Genomic DNA, 25799 nt, shown 5'->3' on the forward strand with positions numbered 1-25799 from the left:
GATGGTAGCCTCTTCTCTTTGAACAGAAATCAAATTAGGTCTAGGATTGTGTAGCATACAGTTATCTTTGGTATTTTCATGGGAATGCAGTTCAAGTAGACTGCAAATGCTGCACTGTGAAGACTGGCCTCTTTGATGCAATATTAGTTTTCTTGAGTTGCTTTCTCTCTGGGGCAGCCATAGCCTGTTTGTATTTATGGCGCTTTATGACATCCATCCATTTTAGTCTTTCAGCTTTTGGAGAAGTTGCCAGCATGGATTTGTGGTCCAGAAATGTTAAAGAAGCACCAAATATTTCATCTATAACAAGATCCTTTAGCAGTTTTCAGAGACCAGTATTTGCTTATAAAGAAAATACACAGCTGTTCACGGGTGAAATCTTGAGGCATGACTCAGTCTCTTTTTAAGTGCTCATAAAACTACAGAGTTAACTTGTTGGGAGAGTTGTAGAAGGTGATGTGAGCAAGAGTCATCAGAGATGTGGTTAATTTAGAAATACCATTGCCAGTTTGTTATGATAAAACTAACTGGAGTGGTAGGTACTAAATAAAAGCAATAATATCAAAGCATAGGCTTCTGTGGTAAGTTCTATATTATTATTTGGTTGTCTTTTCTATGTGGTGACCTTTAAGTGTGGTTCAAACACATTAGAACATGTTGAAATTGCTTTTCTCAGCTAACTTTCTAACTATAAAATGGGCAGAGGAGATGTTAATCCCTTCCCCATAGCACCCCTGTGCTTGTTGTGTATGTTCTTTTTGAGAATCTGGAGAGAAAAAAATAGTAACACTAGGAGATATTTCTAAAAAATATATTGTTACCTTTTGCATACTTTATTGGATGTTTGCATTTTTCAGGCAACAGCAGAACAGATTCGCCTTGCTCAGATGATCTATGATAAGAACGACACAGATTTTGAAGATAAAGTGAAACAAGTATGTTTCTTATGGTACAGAGTTTTTATGCCCTGCAGTAAGGTGCTCCAAAGCTGGCTTACGTTTTGGAGCTAGAGTGTCTGTTTCTGATTTAGATGAAACCTTTTTCAGAAGGATGTAAGTTTAACTAGGAAAAGGTGCTTTTATTGCACTGTGAAGTCTGTTTACAAGAAGTTGTATGGTAATGTAACTATACAGCCAGAGCTATAATAGTATATCTTTCTTTGTAGACAAGTCTTTAAATGAAAACTCATCTGTACTGTCTCTTCCAGACTGTATCTCTCTATTATAGTCCTGATGTTTAATGACTGTCAGAATAAAGAGTGTATTCAGTTTGTCCACATGTACATGCACATGGGAAAAATGTCACCTGTGTAAACAGTGTTTGCTAATATGGGGGCTGTTTTTCAGGAAAAGTAAAAATCTAATCATAGCTTAAAGGTGAATTGAAGTGTTAATTTAAAAAAAAAAAACTAAAAAAATCTGACCTTCCAGATCTGTGTATACATTAAAATGATAGAATTACAAAGTGAAAATGAAATCTCATATCATTTCCTCTACCATGCTGAATTTCAGGTGTAGATGCTGGAGCTTCCATTGCCAAGTTATAATTGAGACTGCTATTTCAAGCAGTACTGAGAATCCAGTTCCCTGTTCTGCTGTGGGTATCGGTGATTTTGTCCTAGTAAACACATCACAACTTATAAAGAACCTAGGAGTGCAACTCAGGAGAGAAGAATTAGTGTGAATGTTAATGAAGTAGAGGAGCAGATGTCTTGATTTCTTTTCCTTTGTAAAACCTCTGAAGCATTATTAAGTGCTTTTTGTTGTTGTTCTTATAAACTTGTTCTGTTGCTGTGCCAAAAGTGAAGTCTTGGGCTTCCTGAAGCTAAAGAACCGTTGTCAATAGTGCCTGTAGCTCTGCTGGCGGGAAGGATAAGTTCTGCATAGGAAATCTCCAATATTTTGCATATATATATTTCTAGCTCATGTAGGTGGTTTTTCTTTGGGTGAACTTGCTGGATGTCCCATGACAGGCTGATTATTTCCATCTCACACTCTTAAAGATGTGCACTGCAGGTCCACAGAGCATTATTCAGTACTAGGTCTCCTTAAGCAGCCATCGTTTCAGCCTTTTGTGTGGCCTTATGTCAAAATGGATCAAGGGAGCTGATCTGGCTGAAAAAATAATCTTTTTATTAGTCTGGATGTTTTTCCAGATGGATCTGTTCTCTGCTATGACTGACTTTGTCTGTTCTCACATGGTGGGATAAAGAGGGGGGGATGTTTGGTGAGGAGGGAGAGAGTACAATACTGGAGCTGTCCTGGTCTTTTACATTTTTACCTTCATATACTGCTGTCTCTAGGGTAACAGCATTTGCTGTAAGCGTAAAGTTAAAAAGTGTGCGAGTGCTTTCTTGATTACCATTTAATTTGTGTTTACCTTTAAGATTTTAGTTTGCTCTGACACAGTAGCTGTGCACTTTCTTGGAATCTGTGGTGGTACTAACTTTTTTTATGATGATAATTTGGATATTTTAATGTGTCTGACTTACTGCCTGCCAGCTTATGGAAGTGACGGGGAAAAACCAGGATGAGTGCATAGTGGCATTACATGACTGTAATGGGGATGTGAACAGAGCAATCAACATACTGCTGGAAGGAAGTTCAGACACGGTAAGGTTTTACTTTCATATTAAACCACTTTTTCTGTTTGCTGTGCTTTTCCACTTCTAAAAAGTGATTGGGAAATACCTATTTTGGAAACTTTCTATTTCCATGTCTCCATTCAAATTCTTTTGAAGGAAATGGAGACTGGGGCAGCTTCTCTACTGCATGCATACCTTAGAGTAGGCTGAACCTTGAAAATGTTGTGGATGTTCAGCTGGTCTCTTGCAGAGTCTTCTGGCTTTCGTTTACATGCAGCATTTTTAACTGCAGCAGAGCTTGGTGCTCTGTCAGACACGGGTCTATTTTTGTTGTGATGTTTGAAGTTACTCTGTAGCACCTCCACAACCCTGAGACTGGAGTCTGTTTGCCACAAAGAGCACTCTTTATAAACCTAAAGGGTGGGCAGATATTTCAAATCATGCAACTTCTGTAGGAGTGCATTGCCAGTATTGAAGTTGGAGGAGGTTTCAACACTTGAAAGTTGCATTGACAATGCTACTAATGGCGGAAGAGGATACAGCAAGTAGTTGCTCCTTTCACTGTGTTGCTCATTTGCATGACTTTATTGAAAAACAGAAAGAGGCAGTTAAACAATGTGTGTGTATAACAGCAAATAATGTCACTTAGAATATTTCACAGAGCAAGAGAGATCACAAAAATATGTATTGCTGTGGTTGAAGTTTTTGCTGGAGGGACTTATTAAAGTTTATCCAAGGCAGTAAACTAGATTCAATCCCATCTAAATTGGGAAAGAAACCTGGACTTCTTTTCTTAATGCTGAACATTCAGTATTTCCTGTGATTTGTCAGGATATGTAGTCTGTCTTATTATTAATGAGGAAACTCATCCCCTATGCACTCTAAGTCTAGGACATGTACCATTCTGACTGTGAGGGGACTTTTCTCTCCCCATTTTCATTTATAAGAGTTGAGGTCATATAAAACACAGAAGTAAGTAATACTGTGTGAGCTGGTAAGTTGGGAGTACAAGAGAGCATCTCACCTTGATTAAATCTGTATTGGTAATGTGCTGGGTTTGTGTTCTCTTGTACTTTTCATATTTGCCATTTTCTAGTTGAAAATAGTTTTCTGGTTGGTAAAAGATGTTGAATGCTTTCTTAATTTAGTAAATTGTTTTAAGTGATCATGACATGGAAGAAACTTTCTGAATTTGTTAATCAATTAGAAGCAACATATCAATATGTTCTGCTCTTTTGGCAAGTTCCTCTGAACCCACTGCTCTCTGTAGACAAAATGCAACTCGGAAACAAATAGAACTTAAAGGGCTCAAGGAAGAAGGAGTATGAATTGGAAGGGGTCCTCATCAGAGCGTGAAGAAATTTGTTCTTTATGGAAGTTTGTGGGCCTCCAACTTGAAGGGTGTTGGTTTTTTTTTTTAAGGCCATTGTACTCTTGAACAGTTTAACTGTGGATTTGATGTGAAGTTGGAAGCAGAGTTGATACTAGTTCTGAATGCAGATTCCCAGATATCTTTTTCTAGTTTTGTTCTGATTTGATGCACTAGACGGGGTTTTTCTACTTCATTTGGAAGACTGTGTCTATCCAATTTGAGGAATTAGAAGAACAAGGAGTGATAGCTAGAATGTCTATTTATAATTACTTTGGTATTCTGCCAGTTTTCTTTTTTTTTTAATGCTGTGATCTTTAAGTCTTTATGCTTAGTGACTGTTAGTATTTATGAAGACTTCACTTGCAACAGTTGTGTCAGTTTGGCTTTGGATAGACAGAGGCTTTTGGATGAGAGTAGAGAAGAGCATGTTTCTTTGCCCTAGACTTCTATTAATCTAACTTCCTACAGGCATAAGATCCATTTTATGCCCAACAGTGTTTTACTTCCTAAACTTTTGAAGACAGAACAGAGGGACCTTTTTCAGATTATTCTTCTTTTCATCTAAGATCAGGCCAGCAAGAAGGCTTCTGTTACATATTTTTGAAGGTCAGGCCCACAACTGTAATTTGGGTTGCCTCAGGCATTGTCAGCTGAAATTGTAATCCATTAGCTCCCTTAAAAAAAATAGGCAGCTTTGATAGTCTGTGGTGGATTTTTCTGCCCAGAGCTAGCATTATCCTCTATCTTAAAGGACATGCCCAACTTCTCAAGACTTTCCTCAAAATTATATTGTGGGAAAGCAGAGATCTGATGTTTTCATAGTCGTCATCTTGCTGATCCTTCCCAAGTCATGTGAAACATTACTAAGGAGAGGCTGCTTCCTCTTAAGCTTTGCAGGATCATCCAGTTTTGGGTATTTCTTAAAATGGTCAAAGATCTTTTGGCACCATGCTCATCAGTGAAATAGTAGTGCATTCTGAACTATATAGACTTGGTTCTTGAGTTGTCAGTGCAGTAGGGTTTTTTTCCTCCTTTGAAGTGTCTCAAAAGCTCTAAGAGTATTTTAGTGTGTAATGCAGTTACACAGGCTATGGCAGGTGAAGCCATGTGATAGTTACTGGAGGAAACAGTTTTCAGTTACATAAATAATGTGGTGTTGCTCAAATGCGTAGTTTTGTACTTCTGGTCTGCGCTGTCTGTGTTTCACCTAAGTTGGTTTATGGTATAGTTCTCTATACTGGAGATGAAATTGAAAAGTGATTTCAGCCTTTTCTCATCTATACCTTGTAAAAAAATTAGTGTAACCATTCTCTTACTACTTAGTCTCTCAAAGGAGACACTGAAACAGAGTTTTATACTTGTAAACTGCTCTGTTACCTGCTTTCTCAATAACATCAGTTTTCTCAATTCTAGGCAGCTTGGACTGGCTGGTCATTGCCTACCTTGTGAGGGCTTCAGAGTTGTCTGAATTGGAGATAGGACAGGACTTAAAAGTACTGATAATCAACCTTTTTTGTTTGGTCCTGGTGCCTGTCAGAGGTTGTGGCTTTACATAGTGCTTCACAGTTGATGGCACCTTATTTGCATATGCAATTTTCCTGCTTAAATACTTTACCTGGACTATAAGCTCCTAGAGATAGGTTTATATTTACATCCCCATCTGCCATATTAATGGTTTGTAAATTATCTCTATCTTTCTTTGCAGCTATGGCTTAATAGACTAACTATGCAATTGCATAATATGAGTTACTGTGCTATTCTTAGTTTTTTAGTCACTTTATTTTCCACTCCTCTATAGCCAATATGATCCTTGAATTTATTTTAAAGATGGAGTTTAATACTAAAGCTAAAGCCTGATGTTTCCCAAATTGTTGTTCTGCTATTCTGTCTCTTGGTGCTTGAATTCTAGTACATCTGGATAATGGGTTGTGTTGTCATGTCCTGTCTGTCAGTCCATCCCCCCTGGCTACGTACTTATTCTTAGCAGTCTCTTGTTCAATTATGCTTATAAGCACTTTTATTTCCTTGGGAGAGAAAAATAGCTCTGTGCATGCTCCCTTGCTAGATTTATGGAGGTAGTTGAGAAGGAAACTGTTGCTTGCTTTGCATATTTAGTCTTCCTTGAACTAGAAGTCTTATAGCCAGAAATATTTGTGTTTCTCATATTCCGTAAGACAATCCAACTTTCAAAACTTGTTTTTCTTCTTATCTCTTTATAAAAATATAGCCTGTGTTTTCATTTGTATTGGTGTGGTTTGCAAGGTTTTACATATTCACATATCTGAGTTTTTTCCATGAACTGGAGGGGTGTGAGGTAGAAATGTGCATTGAGAGCTGTCTTCCTTTTTGACTTTTGTATCTAATTCTATTCTACCCAAATAGACTTCTTGGGAGACAGTAGGAGGAAAGAAGAAAAGCCTTGGGAAGGAAAGTTCAGAAAACAAAGAGAACAGAGAAAAACGAGGGGACAGAGAAGTAAGTCGTGGATGGGGAAGTTCCAACAGACGAGGAAGAGGCGGCAGCCGTGGCAGAGAGCGTACGTACAGAGGTTCATTTTTAAAGATTCAGACACTTTTCTTGTAGCTGAAACTTGCTGAGTTGGGAGTGGATACTTAATGGAGTGAAGTCTTCTGAGCTATAGCTCAGTGCTGAAGGGATCATAACTTGTTTGTGTGACAAATGTACTTGATCTGTCTATGTGACTTGGTTTTGGGATAGTCTGTGCTTGTTCAGAGACACTCAATTTAAATTTGTCCTTTTTTGATTAATTGATCTTGTACAAATTTCTGTTATTTAAGTTCTAGAATTTAGTCTAAAATTGCTTGAGAGCAATTATGTTGCCGAACAGCTGATTTTTTTGTTGCTTTTAATGAAAAAAATATCCAGTTTTGACTCCATATCCTTTTATGAGTGGGAGAACCTGAAGATGTTCTTATCTTCTCATAAGGGGAAGGAAAAGACTGAGATAGTTATTAATCTCTAACATATATTACTTGCATAAGCTAACCAATGGTGAGATTCTACAATAGAGAAAATAATTTGTGAGTTAAACCATAGCAAATTTTTGAATGTTTCATACAGGTACAATAATATGTTGTATAAAAGCGAACTGATGTTTCCAAGTTAGGTAGCATCACATTAGATCACTATGGGATACATGTTGCTTTTTTTCCTCCAAGTTATATCAGAAGTATCAAAGCTGTATACGTTGCCTGTAAGGGCCATAGAAAACAGTGATAGATGACCAGAGGAACAGGAATGAAAATAATGTTTAGCTTTTCACTTGAATATTTTTCCTGCTTTTACAATATTAGCCAAATCTTCTAACTCATATTTGAATATATTCCAATAATTGTGCCAGTAAAGACATTGTGAATCTTTGTAGAATGTCAAGATAAAAAAATTAATGAAACTTTCAACTATGCTTAAACAAATTGAAATTGGATTCATCAAAATGAAAGGGGCAAAATTTTTGCCAGAGCCAGATGCTGCTTGTCTCTTTGTAAATTGGAATTAAAGATTTTTCAGACGGTTACTTGTCCTGGTTTCGCCTGGGATAGAGTTGATTTTCTTTTTGGTGGCTAGTGTGCTGCTGTGTTTTGGATTTCATGTGGGGACAGTGTGATTGGGGGTGACTTGGTTTCTCAGGCCTTGCTGGTGGGAGGGCTGGAGGGGCACAGGAAACTGGGAGGGGACACAGCCAGGAGAGCTGACCTGAACTAGTCAAAGGGACATTCCATACCTTGGGACATCATGCTCGGTATATAAACTGGGTGTGGGGAGGTGGGGGTTTGGCCAGGGCTGCCAATTGTTGCTCAGGGACTGGCTGGGCATCAGTCAGTGTGTGGTGAGCAGTTGTATTGTGTGTCACTAGTTTTCTCCCTTCCCTTTGGATTTTATTTCTCTCCCCCCTTCTCTCTCCTTTTCATTATAATTGTTGTTATTGTTCTTTTTATTTTATCTCAATTGTTAAACTATTCTTATCTCAACCCTGGAGTTCTTAATTCCTTTCCGATTCTTCTCCCTACCCCCCCTGGATAAGGGGGGACTGAGTGAGCCCCTGCATGGCTGAGGTTAAACCACAGCAGTCCTTGGTGCTCAACGTGGGGCACAAAGGGTTGAGATAACAGGTTCAACCAGACTGTGTTAGAACAAATTGTAGTTGGTATTCATTGGATTGGATTAATAATCATTGGCCACAATGCTGGTTTATCTGCTCTTGAAGTTGCTGCCCATGGTCTCAGGGTTGCGTTATTTACTTGCAGTATGTTTTCCCTGTTGGATTGTTAGTTCTCCTTGGGACCTGGGCTACAATTGTTAGTGTTGCAGTATATAGGGCTGGCTTACAATATGATGGACTTGCTGGTTATGAAACTAATCTGGTCTGTGTACTAGGTGGTGGTGTCACTCCTGTGTGCCACATGGTCCCTGGGGAAGAATGCCAACAACTGTACCTTTGGCTTTGTTTTCCCAGAGAGTCGACCTATGGGTGGGGTCTACACCTCCTCCTCCTTCTCCCCAGGGCTAATTACTGAAGCATTTAGGATTTTAGGAAATTCTGAATATCTTTGGTCCATTGGAAGCACCATAGTGCAGGTCCTGACCTTATTGCTAAAAATAGTGAATGTGGTTTTCACCTCCTGGACCTGGTAGAGATTTAAGTGACCAATTGTAACTACTGTAGCCCCTATGGCAGAAACAACAGCTGCTCCAGCCCCTGCAGCTGCTCCAATCCCCAAGGCAGGTGTTGGGGCTGCTCCAGCCCCTGTGGCAGGCACTGTAGCTACCTTGGCCCCCACACCAAGTGATGCAGAAGACAAACCCGTGTCAGTATCAGTGGCCCCTATACAGAAGAAATGGAGATGGAAAGCAGCTGGTTTGGGAAAGAGGGAGGATGAAGCAGGGCCATCACAGGATCAGAATGAAGAGGGTGAAGAAGAGGTAATCTCTTGATGTCTATCTCTGAATGAACTGCGGGATATGCAGAAAGATTATGCCCGTCAATCAGGTGAACACATTGTCACCTGGTTGCTTCAATGCTGGGATAATGGAGACAATAGTTTGGAATTAGAGGTTAGGGAAGCCAAGCAGCTAGGATCACTTTCTAGGGAAGGGTACATTGATGGGGCAATTGGAACAGGGACACAAGTCCTCAGCCTCTGGAGGCGACTCCTGTCAAGCGTTAAGAAAAGGTATCCCTACAAGGAGGATACTACATGTCGCTCAGGCAAGTGGACTGCGATAGAGAAGGGTATCCGGTACTTGAGGGATTAGCTGTGAAAGAGATGATTTATTATGATCAGGATGGTGCACAGTCACCCACAGATCCCAACAAAGTCCTATGCACATGACCCATGTGGTGGAAATTGGTACAGAGCATGCCATCAGCATATGCCAACTCATTGGTAATAATGGGTTGGAAAGACAATGCACCAACAACAGTGGAAGTGATTCACCATCTCCAGGACTACAAAGATAGTGTCTCTTCCTCCATCATCTCAGCTGTGGAGAGGCTGGTCCAGCGACTCGACAAGGATACATCCCACTCTCCACCTGTACATACCCACATCTCAGCTATCAACTGTAAACGTCCTTCTATTTGGGAGGGAGAATATAGGAGACAGATACACACCACGGGGTACCCTGTGGTTTTAACTGTGGGACTATAGAGAGGACATGAGGAGGTGGGATGGAAAACCTACCTCAGTCCTGGAGGCACGAGTGCGTGAATTAAAAGGAAAAACAATCACAAATAGGAGTCCTTCCAGGAAGGTTGCTGCTCCAGTCTCCAGAGGACAGTTTTCCAGACAGAGTATATAGGGCTGACTTGACTCTTGATCCTGTGAAAAGGAGTTCTAACCCATTCTGACAAGACATAAGGGAGCAGAACTACTCCATGCTACATCTGCTTTGCACCACTTTGTAGAAGAATGGCTGCAGAAGTGTGGCCACAGAATCCCTAAAGATCTGTACAATCCAGGCCTGGAATTAGAATTGTGCTGAAGTTCTTGTGCTGAAGTTAACAAGAAAGTAGCCTTGATCTATTCTTGAATCCTGAGACCAAGTAACTTCGTTGTGCCAACAGGCCGTGGCTGTAACAAGCTGCAGCTTCCTGTTGGAAGCACCATAGCACAGGAAAAGTGAACGTGGTTTTTGCCTCCTGGACCTGGTGGAGATGTAAACTACTAATGGTAACTACTCTAGCCCCTGTGGCAGAAATAATGGAGGCACTGGCCCCTGGCAGTATCAGTGGCCTCTGTACAGAAGAAGAAATAGAAAGCAGCTGGTTTGGGAAAGGGGGAGGATGATGTGAGGCCATCACAGGATCAGGGTGAAGAAGAGGTAACCTCTCAATCAGTTTAGACTGCAGAGTGCAGGCCACAGTTTGCCTTTACTTGGAGGGACATCCAATACACCTGGAATTGACTGCCCCAGGGGTGGAAACACAGCCCAACAATCTGCCATGGACTGATCCAGGCTGCACTAGAACAGGGTGGAGCTCCAGAACATCTGCAACATGTTGATGACATTGTATGGGGCAATACAGCAGAATAAGTTTTTGGGAAAGGGAAGAATAGCCCAAATCCTTCTGAAAGCTATGATTGTAAGCCCTCTCTATCAGGTGACCCCAAAAAGGAATGATTTTAAATGGGTCCCTGAGCAATGACAAGTCTTTGAAAAAATTAAACAGGAGATAGTTCAAGCAGTAGGTCTTGGGCCAGTTTGGACTGGGTAAGATGTGAAAAATGTGCTCTACACTGCAGCTGGGGAGAATGGCCCTACCTGGAGCCTCTGGCAGAAAGCACCAGGGGAGACTTGAGGTCAACCTTTGGGCTTTTGGAGTCAGGGATATGGGGGATCTGAGGCCTGCTCTACTCCAACTGAAAAAGAGATATTGGTGGCTTATGAAGGGGCTCAAGCTGCTTTGGAAGTGATTGGTACTGAAGCGCAGCTCCTCCTGGTGCCCTGGTTGCCAGTGCTGGGCTGAATGTTTAAAGGGAGGGTTTCCTCTACACATCACACAACTGATGCTACATGGAGTAAGTGGGTCATGCTGATTACAGAATGAGCTTAGATAGGAAATCCCAATCGTCCAGTAATCTTGGAAATGATTATGGACTGGCCAGAAGGTAAAGATTTTTGGGATGTCACCAGAGGAAGAAGTGACACATGCTGAGGAAGCCCCTTTGTATATTGAACTGCCAGAACATGAGAAGGGGGTGGTTGCAGCAATGGAAGCAGAGTAATTGGCAATACAGGGGTAAACCCATCTGGGTTGCTGCATTATGGCAAGATATTGCTGCCTGGGTGGAGAACCTGGTTGATAAAGTACGTCATGTACACACTCATGTACCCAAGAGTCAGGCCACTGGGGAACATCAATGCAACCAACAGGTAGATCAGGCAGCCAAGATTAAAGTACCTCAGGTAGTTTTGGATTGACAGCATAAAGGTGAATTATTTATAGCTCGGTAAGCCCGTAATGCCTCAGGCCGTCAAGGAGGAGATGCAACATATAGATGGGCCTGGGATCAAGGGGTGGACTTAACCATGGATACTATTGCACAGGGAATCCATGAATGTGAAACGTGCTGCAATTAAGTAAGCCAAGTGGTTAAAGCTTCTGTGGTATGGAGGACAATGGCTGAAATAAGAATATGGGGAGGCCTGGCAGACTGCCTATATCACACTCCCACAGACCCACCAAGGCAAGTGCCATGAGCTTACAATAGTAGAAGCAACCACTGGATGGCTGGAAACATACCCTGTGCCCCATGCTACTGCCCAGGACGCTATTCTGGGCCTTGAAAGACAGGTCTTGTGGCGACATGGCACCCCAGAAAGAATTGAATCAGACAACGGAACTAGTTTCTGAAACAATCTCATAGACACTTGGGCCAAAGAGTGTCATATTGAGTGGGTATATCACATTCCCTATCAGGCACCAGCCTCTGAGAAAATTCAATGTTATAACGGACTGTGAAAGACTACGCTGAAAGCAATGGGTGGTGGAACTTTCAAACACTGGGATACACGTCTAGGAAAAGCCACCTGGTTAGTCAATCCAGAGTATCTGCCAGCTGAGCTGGCCCTGCCCAGTCAAAGCTTTTGTGTACTGTAGAGGGGGATAAAGTTCCTGTAGTGCACCTTTCACTGTTGTGTCACCCAGTGTGTTATCAAGGAAGCATAGTTTGAAGAAGCTTTATTTCCTATCTCATTAAAGAGGTGAGGCCATAAATAAATTAATAGTATAGGCTGCAAAACATTACTGTTTTGGGGGGGGGGGGGGGTGTTCCCCTCTGAAAAATGGAAATGTCCCTCAGCAGACAACTTCTCTTTACTAGATATTTTGCTTACTAATTGTCCAGTGCAAAGTAAACATAACTTGCTTGTAGCTAGGCCCCCAAAGTAGAGGGGTTACTGAGATCTGTTGACCAGCCCACTTTAAAATCTTGCCTTTTATTTTGGGGTTCACATTAAGTAGATAGACTCATACATAACACAATATAGCTCTAAAGCTACTCTTAAGCTGTGTTCTCTCCACAGTTAGAGCTGAAGAGAATGGAGTGGACAACAATCAAGGAGACAAGCCTTCAGACAGTGGGAAACGTGGCCGTGGGAGAGGTGAGATGGTGGCATTTGTGTGGGATTGGCATCGGTGTCCTGAACTGGAGCTCTCCCATTTACTACTTTAAACACTTTTTTAAGTATGTGTTGGTTATCCTTTGATTTCATATAAACTCTGGCCACCTTTAATTTGGGTATATTTTTCTGTCTTACCCCTTGTCATGTCTGGGTCTCAGAACAACTTAAAATAACTGATGCAAATAACCTTTATGGTAACTTCCTGTGTAGCAGGCTGGTGTGCTCTGACTATGGAGAGCTGTTTTCCCAGATCAACTCATGCCAGCCTCCTGTGAGTGGGAGTGCACTCCTCAGGAATTACTTTGGCAGTAGAAAAGTACAAGATTCCATCTGTAGGGCTCTCAGGGAGGGATTTGATATATATGTGTACTGTTTCTTTGGGGTGTATTTGGTTGTCAGGCTTGCCTTCTGTTCTTGGTCAGAGAAAGCACAAGCCACCTTAGAGGCTTTTTGGTAAGAGAAGAAATCTGGCATGGAAGAGTTTGAGGCAAACTGTGGAGCCTTAGGTACAGCTCTGACCTGTAAGAGATAAGGATGTTGAAAATGGATTTGTTGTGGAATAAAGGGATGTGTAGTTGGGTTGGAGTGGAAAGAGGCTTGTTTTCTCTTAAAGCAGGAGGAATGAGAATGAGTAACCTAGGTATAATGCAGATTGCGTGAAGTGGATATTAAATGAGTTATTGATAAAGTGCACAGCAGAGCTTATATACATTAATAGATAATGTCTGACTTGTAAAAAGAATTCTGTCTTCAAAGGACTCTTCTCTTTGGAATATCCAGTAACAAGGCATTCAAAGACAGACACATCCAAGTTCAGTGTCTCAAGATCTGCACCTTGAATGAGTGGAAAGATGCAAAGATATGTAAATTCCAGAGGGTTGGGAGAATGACTCTGCTTGTGAATCTGCAAATACCAAATGGTGTGTTTAGAGAAGGTTGCTTTGCAGAGGAGAGTGTGGTATGGTTCACAGCTACAGTTTTTAGTGTGTTAGCACTATTAATAGATGGAATGTAAGTCTTTTGGTTATTTGAGTATAAAGGATTATCTTATAAAACAAATTATAAAGGTAGGATTTTTTAATTGTTGGGTGAAACTTCACAGGTTCATTTCAAATGTAGTCTATTTCTTTGCTTTGTAACCTTGATGTGAGAACTATTTACTTTAAATATGTAAATGACGAGCAAGAGGTCAAAAGAACTTAAAGGATGCTAATCAACCCCTACAAATAGTTAATAAAATATGGCCTTGGGAGAAGAAATAGGATAACACCATAAATAAATTAAGCTAAGAAATAACAAAATAAGCTCAAAGAGAACCAAATGGTTAATAAGGCCAAACAGAAAACTACTTGAATTATGTATGAACTATCCTAATTGGCATACTAAAAGATTCACTTTCTGGCAAAGGAAGCCCACAACTAACAAAGCCCCTTCCCCATAGAACATGAAGTGAAGAGAGAATGCTGTACCTTTAAATGGAGATGAGGCTCTCAAGAACCAATGAGAATAAGGGTGACAAAACATAATTGCACAACTGTTACCAGTTCTTTTACAAAGCGTATTAAGATGTTTTACCAAGTGTTAAGAGGGGTGCTAGCTTTGTGGATTTACCACCTAGCACCCATTTCTGTGCAGACATGCAATAAACAAATCTATTGGCTCTTGCACACTGGGTGAAGAACCCAGATTTGGGATAACAACCTTATGAATGATATGGTGTTTTTGTTGTCAACACTGTAGCTCTAGATGTTTCATATGTTTCAAGCCAAAGCACTTAATCATCAGATCAAACTGACATATCTGACTGAAGAAATAGGAACAACTTCAACCAATTTCTGTTCATTGGCTTAGTGTGTGTAATATTACTGTATCTCTCTAACAAATATTTTTATTTGACTGTAAGCAAAGTATCTTAATGAAGTGTTTTCAACTGCCTGCCTGTGATAAACCTGTTGAATGATTTCAGGATCATTATATTAAAGTGTGTGTATTTTGTGGCAGAAAATGTCTAATTTAATTTTGTAATGCAAGCCCTTGAAATCTGCAGGGAGTTGTATAAAGCTGTGTAATTCACTTATCAGTATTTTGAGGATGCACCACCTTCTTTGGATATTAGTAGAAAAAATAAAGCTTCCTGCCATTTCATTCAGTAGTCTTTCTTTTCTGTTACTTTATCCCATATTTGACTATTCTGTGTATTTCAGCTGAAAATAGGGTTCTGTGATGATTATCAGTCATCTTTCTTTAGAAATTTTTCACGAAGAGTGTGTGTAGGAATCTAGGCATTGGATACAAAATTGGGGGTCAGCTAATACCTGAGCAATGCACCATCTCTCTCTTTTAAGTTACCTTCTCAGGCTGGAGTTACCTTATTGGCTGCTTTCTAGGGGAAGGTTTGCTGGGCCGTTGTTTTACTGCTTCACTGTAGAACAACCTAATTTTAAGAAATTATATGTGCTGAAAATAGCAGAAATGGGATTGACCTGGGGTGATAATGTGCTGTTTACTGAGGAGGAAAAAATCCTGACACTGAGTATTTCAGCCTTGGTGCTGTAGGCACTAGCTTCCTTGTGCAGCAGAACTTCCACTAATGACTGTGAGACATTCCTTGCAACTTTTTGTAGGGTAGTAGGTATACAGTGTACAAACACTGGTTGCTGGTATGCAGGAGATCGGGAATTTGAAGTAGATGTGTTATTGACTGATTAACAGAAAGAAAAAACTCATCACGGAGTGTGTTTCAGGACACATCCCAGCTGGAATTGCTCTGCCCTTAATTTTTGCTTTCTAAACTGAGGGTGTAAACTTTGGCTTGGGAAGGGGTCAAGGAATTTCTTTTTAAGATGGCTTTCCCATCTGTATTTTCAGAATGAACTTAATTTAGATGTAAAAAATACTATAATGATCATGAATAGTGATTACATCAAAGTGATTATATTTGTGTGTCAGTATTGCAAGGATTTGTAACTGTCTGGAATGGAATCTTGTGAAGGAATTATGGAGAAAGATGGTTATGTCTCTAGGATTGTCAGCTTTAGAAACACTTCCTCATTTGTGTTTTAATCAGTGGCAGTTTTATATACGAACTGACAAACTTTACAGGCACAGCTTTTTTATTTATGCTGCTGTTTTTTTACTGTTCTTACATCTTCAATTTTAATGCAGGTCTAGTTCTCCCACTGTCCTCTGCCCCATGTTTAAAAGGATGCAATAGAGCTAGAAGAGGCTTTTGAAGGTACTGGGAATACTGCTTTTATGGAGTGTGAGACCCGGACCTCTCTGCCTGCAAGAGAGGGCTGAGTTGGGTGTATGTTGGAGATCTGTAAAATTTCTGTGGGGAAATCAATTGATCGCTCCAAGCAAGTATGCAAATGAGGGAATATTAAATTAAATCAGTGGGTTACAGGTTCAAAATGAACTTGTGGAGGTAGTTCTTCATACACGTAGTGAACCTGAGGAACTCCTTTCAATAAGATATTGTGGGTGCTGAAAGTTTGTGCGCAGACTTGAAAATTTTGTCCTAAAGAGCAGCCATGGTAAGAAAAGTAAAAAAACACTGAGGGTTTTTATGTATGTAAACTATCTTTGGCTGAGGAGGTCTGAGCTACAAATGGTTGAAGACCGGGAGAGTGTCCAGAGAAACTGCACTGTGGTTTCAGTTTGTGTACCCTTCCCTAGATAGCTAATTGACCGTAGCTGATAATGGGATAGCAGGTAGATGAACTTTTGGACTTGATTCAGCATAGAAGTTGTTACAGATTAATGTATAGCAATTCTCCTGGTTTGCAAAGTATAAATGTATTTGTTGCTTTTGCTTCTGTTCCTCTATTCTCTTCCTCTTCATTGTTCCAGAGCATGCCATAAAGGTGGATATTGAGAGGGAATTTTTTTTTTTGCATAACAAAAATAAAAATGAAAGGGAAAAACATTGTTTTTAATTTTGGACTTTAAACAGCATGACAAAATGCCTTTCAAACTTCTGGTTTTCTCTGCTGGCTGTGTAAGAAAGCAAAGTAATTTACCCTTTTTGTAAATATCTGACTATAGTCCAACTTGTATTCTTGATCTCTTTGGTTTTGGTTAATGTTATCTAGATAAGTATGCTATCCTTGAAAAAGTTTGAGTTTCTGTAACCAGAATTGCATGTCTAAACATTTTCTTGTTTTAAAAGCTTGACACAGTTGGCACAGGATATATTTTCTTGGATTTCCTTTGCCAGAACTAGTAAGGATGTTTTTTCTGAAACAAATGTAGAACAGACCTTCTGGAGGTCACAATCTGAAGTCTGTGTAGTTTTGCTGTAGTTCTGCATTGGTTAGGAAGCTCTCATGTAAAAAAATTTTTTGAGATTAACCAGAATTTAGCTTTAACAGAAGTTATTTATCTTCTTTTAAACATAACTTTAGAGTTGACAGTTTTCTGCATGTGCTTCTAAAAATGGATACTAGAGTACATGTGACAAACAGCCAAAGGAGGAATGTGAAATAATCCAAGGAACTGATAAGGCTAACAGAATACAGACATATTGACCCTGAAGAGTCAAATAAGAACACACACATGGTGACCCTGAAGAGTCAATGTTGTGGAACTAGGGTAAGGAAAACATTTGCAGACATACTAATTGCTGAGACAAACTACCTGAAATAGTAAAAGTAACTCCCTTTTGAAGCAGAAAGTTTGAAAAGGTAGCTGCTGATGTGCGCGCCCCCCTCCCCCCCCCCCCCCCCCCCCCTCGGAGCATGTGTATTGTATATAATATTATGTAAGGAGTTATAGCCAATCATGTACAATGACTGACTTTTCTGTTGAACTGTATATAAGCCTCCTAAAACCAGGAAAAGGTGTACTAGCTTTGTAGATTGACCACTTGGCACCCATCTCTGTGCACATATGAAATAAATATCTTGACTCCGTGTGTTGATTGGCTTTTGTACACTGGGTGAAGAACCCTGATTTTGGGACAACACATGCAGTATATGAAACCAATCCAAAACTTCTAGTTTTTTGATGACTACTAAGACAAAAGTGATTTGAATTATTTAATATGACTTGAGTCTTTGCTTTAATAGTATGAAATACCTAGAATACCAACTTTCTATACTTAACCTCTTTATCTCTAAATAGGCTTAAGCCTCTGTCACCTCTGCATCTGCTGGGTGGGTGGCTGGCTCTGTGTTTCCAGAGCAGAGACCAGGGCTGTTCAGTTACTGTGTAGTCAGAGATAAGCACAAATCTAGGATGTTGCCTGCCCTTCTAGTCTGCATTTCCTTTTCTTTTCAGCTGCTCTTAGGCCTCTTTATTAAAGTGTCTTAATCTAATTTAAACCTGCCAGTATGAAAATCTGAGCTTTGAAATAAAGTACCTGTGTTGCAGTGGAAGGATTTAGATCAGTAAGCTCATCAAACTGGATTTTCTACAGAATAGGCCATTAAGTTAATGGGCTAGTCCTATCCGAATTGTGGTACTACACGCTTTTCTTATGCTCCCACATAGTGTGCATTTGTTTTGGGGGAAAAAATGTTGTGAATGAGATGCATGATTCTTTCCATGTGTGGATGGTACTAGAGTGAAGGCTTGATTGTGTGATTGAGTGTTTTGGTCTCCCAGTGGGCTTCAGTAGAAACAGAAAATCTTGCCACTTGCCTGGGTATAAGTGTTGATTTCTCTAGAATTCATTCCAGAAAAGAAAAATGTAAACTCAGTAAGTGATGACTAATATGAACCTAGTCAACTGAGGGAGATGTGCTGGAGAGCAGGAAAAAATAAAAACCCTTAACAGTACACAGCTGAACAGAGTTACAATGTTCAAGGAAGCAAAACCAAGTTTTAAATAGTTCATTGTTTAAAACTACATTGGATAAGGGGTAGTAGCAGGAATACTGATCAGAATCAACTTGAAACATAGTTCCCCAGTCCTGGTTTCCTGGAACAGAAATGAGTAAGCAGTGCTGCCTTGATACTTTAGGCAGCTGTTTGTAGATCAAAGTGTGTTTAAAAAAAAAAAAAAAAAAAAAAAAAAGCAAAGAAACGTTGCAGGGCAGTAATTTTGTTTATGCTTGATGTCTGCCATTTGTTGTTGTGCTCCAGATGCTGATTGATTGTAAGAAAGTCTATTCTTTTAGGCTCACTAGAAGATTTAATGGGCTACTACCAAGTCACTTGTTCTCTTTTTGCGGGTAGATAAAAATATTGATAGAATTGATCACAATTGCTGATTGTGAATTACCACAGGAAAAAAGGTTTTTTTGTAAACATTGACTGTTGCCATCTAAACCATATATACATATCTTTTTAGAGTAGTGTTAAAGCTATACTCTTAACGTTACAAGCATAAGCTGGCATTACTGTTGGGAGGAAATTGGTCCTGTCTGTCTCCTGGTGCATTTGAGCTTTACTAAGAGGATTGATCTAAGTTTAAAAGTAACGAAGCCAAAAAAGAAAAAAGGAGGCAGGCAGCATGATAGCTGGGGACCAACAGGGTTTTTTTGGTGGATTATCCTGGTGTAAAGATGACTGGCTTTATGGTATTTAGCAAGCAGGGAACTGGTTTGGAGAGCTAATCCAACAGTGAACTAATAGTTTTGTTTTCTGAAGGTGCTTTTGTGCTCAGTCACTGGTACATGCAAAACCAGTGCAGGAAAGAGCGGAGCTTTTGATCATTGGTGAGGAAGACCTTGGTTGTAGTAGTTCTGATTTAAATGGGTTTAAGCTACTGTGGGATTGCATGCTCAGAATTTGGGTCCCTGCTCTGAATTACGGTGTGAAGCCCTATTTGCTCACTGACCTTTTAGTCACTGTTCAAAAGTATCAAAAGTTTGCAAATACCTGATGGACATTCATAGTTGCTTCATGACTGACTACTCTGTGTTAGCAGGCTGTGCCTTCTAATTGTTTTAAGGATATGTTTTAATTTTGGTAGCTGAGAGAAGTAACTTTCTTAGCATGAGAATTTAAGAATATATTAGCAGTCTGGCTATGTCAAAGAGAATACCAGCCCTCACGCTGGCATCTTGCCTTAATGACTGTGATATGTGAGATTCCATGTCCAAGTTAGGGTGGTCTTTCAGTGGTGAGTACTCACTGACCTGTATTTTGAATTATTCATAAGTGTCTCTTCTAGCTTTGAATTCAGTGCTTTCTGTAACCCCACTGGTTTGGTACTTTTCTTTTGTCTTAATTAGAATGCTGTTTGTTGATTAAACTTTGCTTTTTGTCAAAACAGAAATTTAGACACAGCTTTATGAAGTTAAAGGAATCCACTTGAATTTCAAGTTTAGGATTAACTTTCCAAGTGATCCAGTATAAAAAAGCCCTTGCTGGCTAGTAGTCTAAGGCTGTGTATGGAACTTCAGGAACAACATGACTACTTCCTAGCAATTTCTAAAATTGTTAGGGATTTTTATTGCTGTTTTTAGCCAGTAGTTTATTGTGCCCATGCTGGTAGACATCTTATATATGCCTCGCTTGCTAAAACTTCATCTTCTGTTTAATAGGCAAAGGTTATTTTTCAGACTTTTGCCCTTGGGAAGCTGGGGAGGCTTACCTCCTCTTCTAAAATCAGTTTGTACTTTCGTGCTAGCTATTCCAGCTAATTTATCTGTACTTAATGTCTGCCTCACTCAAATATTTCTGCTTGACTGTTTCTGTGATTCACAGCTCCCAATTGGTTTTGTAGCTGAGCTGGTTAAAAAAACCTGTTGATCTCTCTTCTGTGCATTGTTAGTGAATAGTGTTTAATGCTGTATTGATAGCTGTAGGAAGCAAACTTACTACATAGCCCCTACGATGTCCCTAAGTAAACTTGTTTAGCTGGTTCCACTCTTTATGTAGTTTGCATGGCAAGGTTTTGGTAGTAGGGGGGGCTACAGGGGTGGCTTCTGTGAGAAGGTGCTAGAAGCTTCCCCCGTGTCCAATAGAGCTGATGCCAGCTGGCTCCAAGATGGACCTGCTGCTGACCAAGGCTGAGCCCATAAGCAACAGTGGGTAGCACCTCTGGGAACAGCATATTAAGAAGGGAAAAAAAAAAAAAGTAAATCTGCACTAGCAGGAGAGAGGAGTGAGACTATGTGAGAGCAACAGCTCTGCAGACACCCAGGTCAGTGAAGGAGGAGGGGGAGGAGGTGTTCTAGGTGCCAGAGCAGAGATTCCCCTGAAGACCATGGTGAGGCAGGCTGTCCCCCTGCAGCCCATGGAGGGTCAACAGTGGAGCAGATAGCCACCTGCAGCCCATGGAGGACCCCACACCAGGGCAGGGGGATACCAGGAGGAGGCTATGATCTGTGGGAAGCCCATGCTGAAGCAGGTTTGCTGGCAGGACTTGTGGATCCATGGGGGACCCATGCTGGAGCAGTGTATGAAGACCTGCAGCCTGTGGGAAGGACTCGCATTGGAGAAGTTCATGGGGAACTGTCCCCCATGGGAGGGACTCCATGCTGGAGCAGGGGCAGAGTGTGAGGAGGAAGGAGCAGCAGAAACAACGTTGGACGAACTGACTGTAACCCCCATTTCCCAGTGCTGCTTAGGGGGAGGACATAGAGAAATTGGGAATTAAGTTAAGCCCAGGAAGAGGGGAGGGGCTGGGGGGAAGGTGGGTTTTTTTTCCTTCTGATTTGAATGGTAATAAATTAACTTCCCCCAAGTTGTGAGTCTGTTTTGCCTGTGACAGTAATTGCTGAGTCATTTCCCTGTCCTTATCTTGACCCATGAGCCTCTCGTTATATTTTTCTCTCCCCTGTCCAGCTGAGGAGGGGAGTGATAGTGGCTTTGGTGGGCACCTAGCGTTCACCTAGGGTCAAACCACTACATCTTAATTTTTTTCATTTTTATTTACTGGGCAGAAAGATAATCCAGTGCACTGACTTCTGTGCATCTGAGAGCTGTGACACCATTATACCATGGATCAGCTTCCCAGGTTGGGAATTTTAGGTGGGCGAAGGAGAGAAAAGCAGTAGAATAAGTAGGCTGAGCAAGGAGGTTCAGAGGCCAAGTTATAATCAGTTGGGTACAGGGGGGTCTGGGGCACTGTTGTTTATGGCAGAGCACAGCTCCATGTGTGGGCTTGGTGAAGAGGGATGGTGATTACCAGGTTGTATCTGTTGTTACCTCTTTCTTAACCTACGTCTGTCTTCTCTCCAACTGATTGTGAAAAGAGAGCAAAGGGGAAAATGTAGAGATAGCAGGCCTGGCCTGGTGTCAGACTTCAGTTCTGTGCTGCTAGATGGGAATCCTTCCTCTGCAGGTTTCCATGGTTCCTTTGTAGCTAGCAGTTATTATCTTGTATAGGATATGGGTGAACTCTTTCATCAAAATGTGGGTAAACCTATCTTGCTATTATGATGCTTCTTAGAAGTCCTTGAAAAATGTAGTTAGTAGACATTTTAGAGGTTTGGAAATGTCTTTTAAAACTTGGACAGTGAACTAGGGCAATGGGAAGAATGAGTGGTGAGGGGAGTTATTAAAATAGGAACTTCCTAAACTGGTTTTACCATGTTCTGGAGCTACTGCTCTTATTCAGTTTAGGTGGTCCCCTGAAAATAAGGGGTAATTTTATCCAAATCCAAACAGCCTATCATGGGTAATTCTGATGTTTGAACAACCAGTGTATTGGTGATTTAGGATTATAACTTTTGTGTTCTGGTGATCTTGTAGTTGCTTGGTGACTTATAATTCCCACATAATTTTGTCATTAAAATAAACATTGCTTTGTTCTCAGTGTGCGGCTTTTGACCTTCTCCTGTTCTTGTAATACAAAATATTACAACTAACTGGAAAAGCCTCAGTTATTGAGGTCATAAAAGGGGGGGGGGGGAACCCACCCCAAAACTATGTAGAAATATGCCACATATAAAAAAGTTTCTAACAGTTTATGTAGGGGTGTGCTTTATGAATGGTTAAGTAATACAAAAATTTTCATGTCTTGTTGGCGCTATGCAACATGCAAAAATAAAGCCATTCACTGTATCAAGAAGCTTGTAAACTGAGACTGTAACCAAAATTTCAGGCAACAAATACTTGTTGAAATAGTAATTAATCTTGTGGGTGATAACGAGGAAGTTGAGTAATTTGACTTGGGTAGTTTTCATGTCAGTAACTATGATTAAGGGAGAAGCAGAAGGAATAGGAATGCATGGTCACAGGTTGGCAAAAGCACAGGAAGGTAGGGGTGGACAGGTGGGCTGAGTCAGAGGAGGAAACAAATGGAGCACTTTTCCTTGTCCGTAAGGAGAAAGTTTGTGACAGAAAACTTCTTGAGAGATCAGGGTATGTAGGGAGGCTGGGATTCTAGAGCATCTTAGGCAAGAGTGAGAAACTGAAGACTAAATTTTGGACACTAATGACTTGGCAATCGCATTCTCATGTGAGATGGATCTTTAGGTAAGTCCTTTTCTTGCTATCTGGAGCTATTTCACTAGATACAGAAAAGACAGCAAAGAATTGCAAATCCTACTGAAATGCATAGTCTTAGATGAAGTGTGGCTTACTTGCATGTGTTAGGGAAACAAATTCTCCTGTGTGGAAACTTGGTAAGTAAATGATATTTAACTTCAACTATGGTAGCTTTCTTCTTCAACCATAGTATTTTCTAATGGTGGCTCCTGCTGTTGCTGTTAAATGGTGTTTTCTCTCCTAGGGTTTGGACGTGGCAGAGGGAGAGGAGCGGGGAGGTTTTCAGCCCAAGGCATGGGGTAAGAAACATGCGGAGCACAGATTTTTGGCAAGGATCAAACTCACTGGCAATATTAATTGATAGTATTGCCACTGTATGTATTAATATTTCTGTATGTTTGATAAAACAACGCAGATGCAAAAATTCACAGATCTGTTAGATGATGAATAGATTATTTTTGTCTTAAACCTGTATTTCTAACTAGACACACCTATACAAACCTAATGTAAGTTCACTCAATGTTAATACCTCAAACTTAGGTACAAACAGGTTCTCCATCAGTAGCAGCCATATAGTGCCTAGGAGGCTGAAAGTTGTCATGTGCATAGTCCTAGGTCAATTTAAAAAAATATTTGTGTAATGTAGGATGTCCAATTTCTATATAAAACCGGAAAAACTAACAATTATAAACTTTCTTCTGTTTTTGAGGTTTTATGCTTTAGCTGTTTAGACATACATTGACCCCTACGCAGCAGCTCTAAAGCTTGTTCTCAGTTTTGTTGGAATAACTTGTTTCAGAGAAGTGTAACCTTTGCTACTTTGACTCAGTGTTTGCCTTTAATGACATTTTATGTAATGTAATATCAGTGATATCATGATGAAAAGAAGGTTCATTCTACTTCTGTAATAATTCTTCTTGTTCGTATTTTGAGATGAGAAACTGAAAAGAGGTTTTGCTTCAATAATCCTTTCTCACCTTTTAGCTGCATCTGTGTGTTTTTGCATTGGTGTCAGGAGTGCATTCTGAAATAATCTTACTGATGTTCTGACTCCTGTGCAGGTCTGGTACTCAAAGGATATGATACTGGTTTCTTATCAGTCAGCCACCTGCTGAGAAACTATCAGCTGAGAGGGGCTTATCATTGTGCATATAAACTAATGCTTTATAAGACTGGGAGGAGTAGGTATGCTATTAACTGCTTTTTCAGAAATTGTTGGTTTAGTTCAGTCTCTGTACAGTAATTTTTTCAGTTCTCTTTTTTTTTTCTCCCTTTCTTATCTGCATCTACCTATAGAGAAAAAAATTATTTTAAAACCAAAACTATCAAGATAAATTATGTGGAAATTGATGTTAATTCTAACACAACCTAAAAATGATGATACTTGTGTTCATTGAATGACCCATGTGTTCTTTTCCATTTCTTAACTTTTAAAACTCTAGGATATTTAACCCTGCAGACTATACAGAGTCTTCTGCCACTGATGGCTTTGGGACAAAATCAGAGATTTGGGAGACTGGTCAGAATGATGCAGATAATGGAACTGGTAAGATGCTTCAAGAAGTAGAAGGATTGGAATGAAGTCCTGTAGCAAATTGCAGTTAAAATAACCATTCTGTTAGTGTTCAGTTAACTTTTGAAAATGTGAATACATTTTGTGTGACACACATCAGTAACAGTTAAGCTATAAAAGTGAACTAATGTGCAGAGCATGTGCTGTAGCCTGAGTGATGCTCCGGTTAGAATGAAGGGAAGGTAATTTGCAATTTTTTTGATTTAGTATTAACAATCCCTTGAGAGACAAAGGAATTTGAAGAGTTATTGGAAGAACCTTGTGTGTGAAGAACTGTTTAGATATCTTAAGTACTGTTTAAGAGCTCACCTAATGTAGTTTAAGGAGTGCAAGTCCTACTAAAAGTGATTGGTCCACAGACATTGGATAGTGGGGTGTGAATATCTAAGTAAAGAAGAAAAAAGAAAAATGTTTACAAATACGAATACACTCAGTGACACTGGAATGACTTTGGCAACCCTGCCTGTACAACACAGGAATGTAAGAATGTAAGTCTCTGGGATGGAGGAGAGTTTCAAGATCTACTGCCTTTGAAGAGAAGAATTATTAACTAAAGCATGAGTAGGCACTTGAATGGAAGCTAAAAGAGCAGTCTGCCCATCTGAGGATAGGCAGCTGTGTGTTTCTGTAAGAAGTTTCAAGTGTGAGGTATGTACTCCCAGCTAAAGGCAAGAGGCAGACATAGTTTGGAAAGGAACCACTTAACAGTGGTCTCATGGTGATTCAGAAATGAAGAATGTGACCTGCTTGTCTGTGATTGGGAAAACAGGATACCTTGCTGCTTCCCATATTCTGTGACAGGAGGTGAAGAAAAAGGAAACCCTATGTCAGGATGGAGAAATTCATGTATGTTACTGTCCACACTTGTCCACTGAGTGATAGGAGAAAGTTTTTTTTTTTAACCCCAGCAAGGGGTAACTCTTCTGATCTCTTCATTGCTGAAGCCTACTCATAAGATTTTTTTCATCAACCCCTGTGTCAAGTGTGGAGGAAAAGACTGATACTGGAGGCCAGGGTGTGCTCCATTGAGCTCTTCTGTGAGCTGCTTGAGATGTAGCTTTCTAAACTTCATACAAGCCATTTTCCACTTAACCAGAGAAGACAAAAACAGGCTCAGAGTTTATGAGGGCTTATTAAGCAGCTGTCTTGTCACTTTGAGTGCCTTCTAGTCCAGTGTGGGAGAGTGGCCCTAAGTATATTAATGGTTATTGAAAGGGAGTTCTTTTGCCAAATCATGG

General features: G+C 40.3%; 1 protein-coding gene across 14 annotated transcripts in view; it reads left to right on the forward strand.

Moving 5' to 3' along the window:
- Window positions 1–25799, forward strand: part of LOC119140748 (ubiquitin-associated protein 2-like) — a 79141-nt gene that overhangs the window by 11981 nt on the left and 41361 nt on the right. For 11 of the 14 annotated variants that reach the window (XM_037372295.1, XM_037372296.1, XM_037372298.1 and 8 more), the window contains exons 3-8: window positions 858–935; window positions 2502–2612; window positions 6339–6492; window positions 12504–12581; window positions 23233–23287; window positions 24431–24534. In XM_037372295.1, the coding sequence (XP_037228192.1) occupies window positions 858–935; window positions 2502–2612; window positions 6339–6492; window positions 12504–12581; window positions 23233–23287; window positions 24431–24534 (580 nt within the window). Of the gene's footprint in view, window positions 1–857; window positions 936–1511; window positions 1597–2501; window positions 2613–6338; window positions 6493–12503; window positions 12582–21342; window positions 22977–23232; window positions 23288–24430; window positions 24535–25799 lie in introns of those variants that run through there. The other 3 variants (XM_037372307.1, XM_037372304.1, XM_037372308.1) reach the window with 3 other exon arrangements.

Source organism: Falco rusticolus, chromosome W (genome assembly GCF_015220075.1).
Source record: "Falco rusticolus isolate bFalRus1 chromosome W, bFalRus1.pri, whole genome shotgun sequence".
NCBI classification, from domain to species: Eukaryota; Metazoa; Chordata; class Aves; order Falconiformes; family Falconidae; genus Falco; species Falco rusticolus.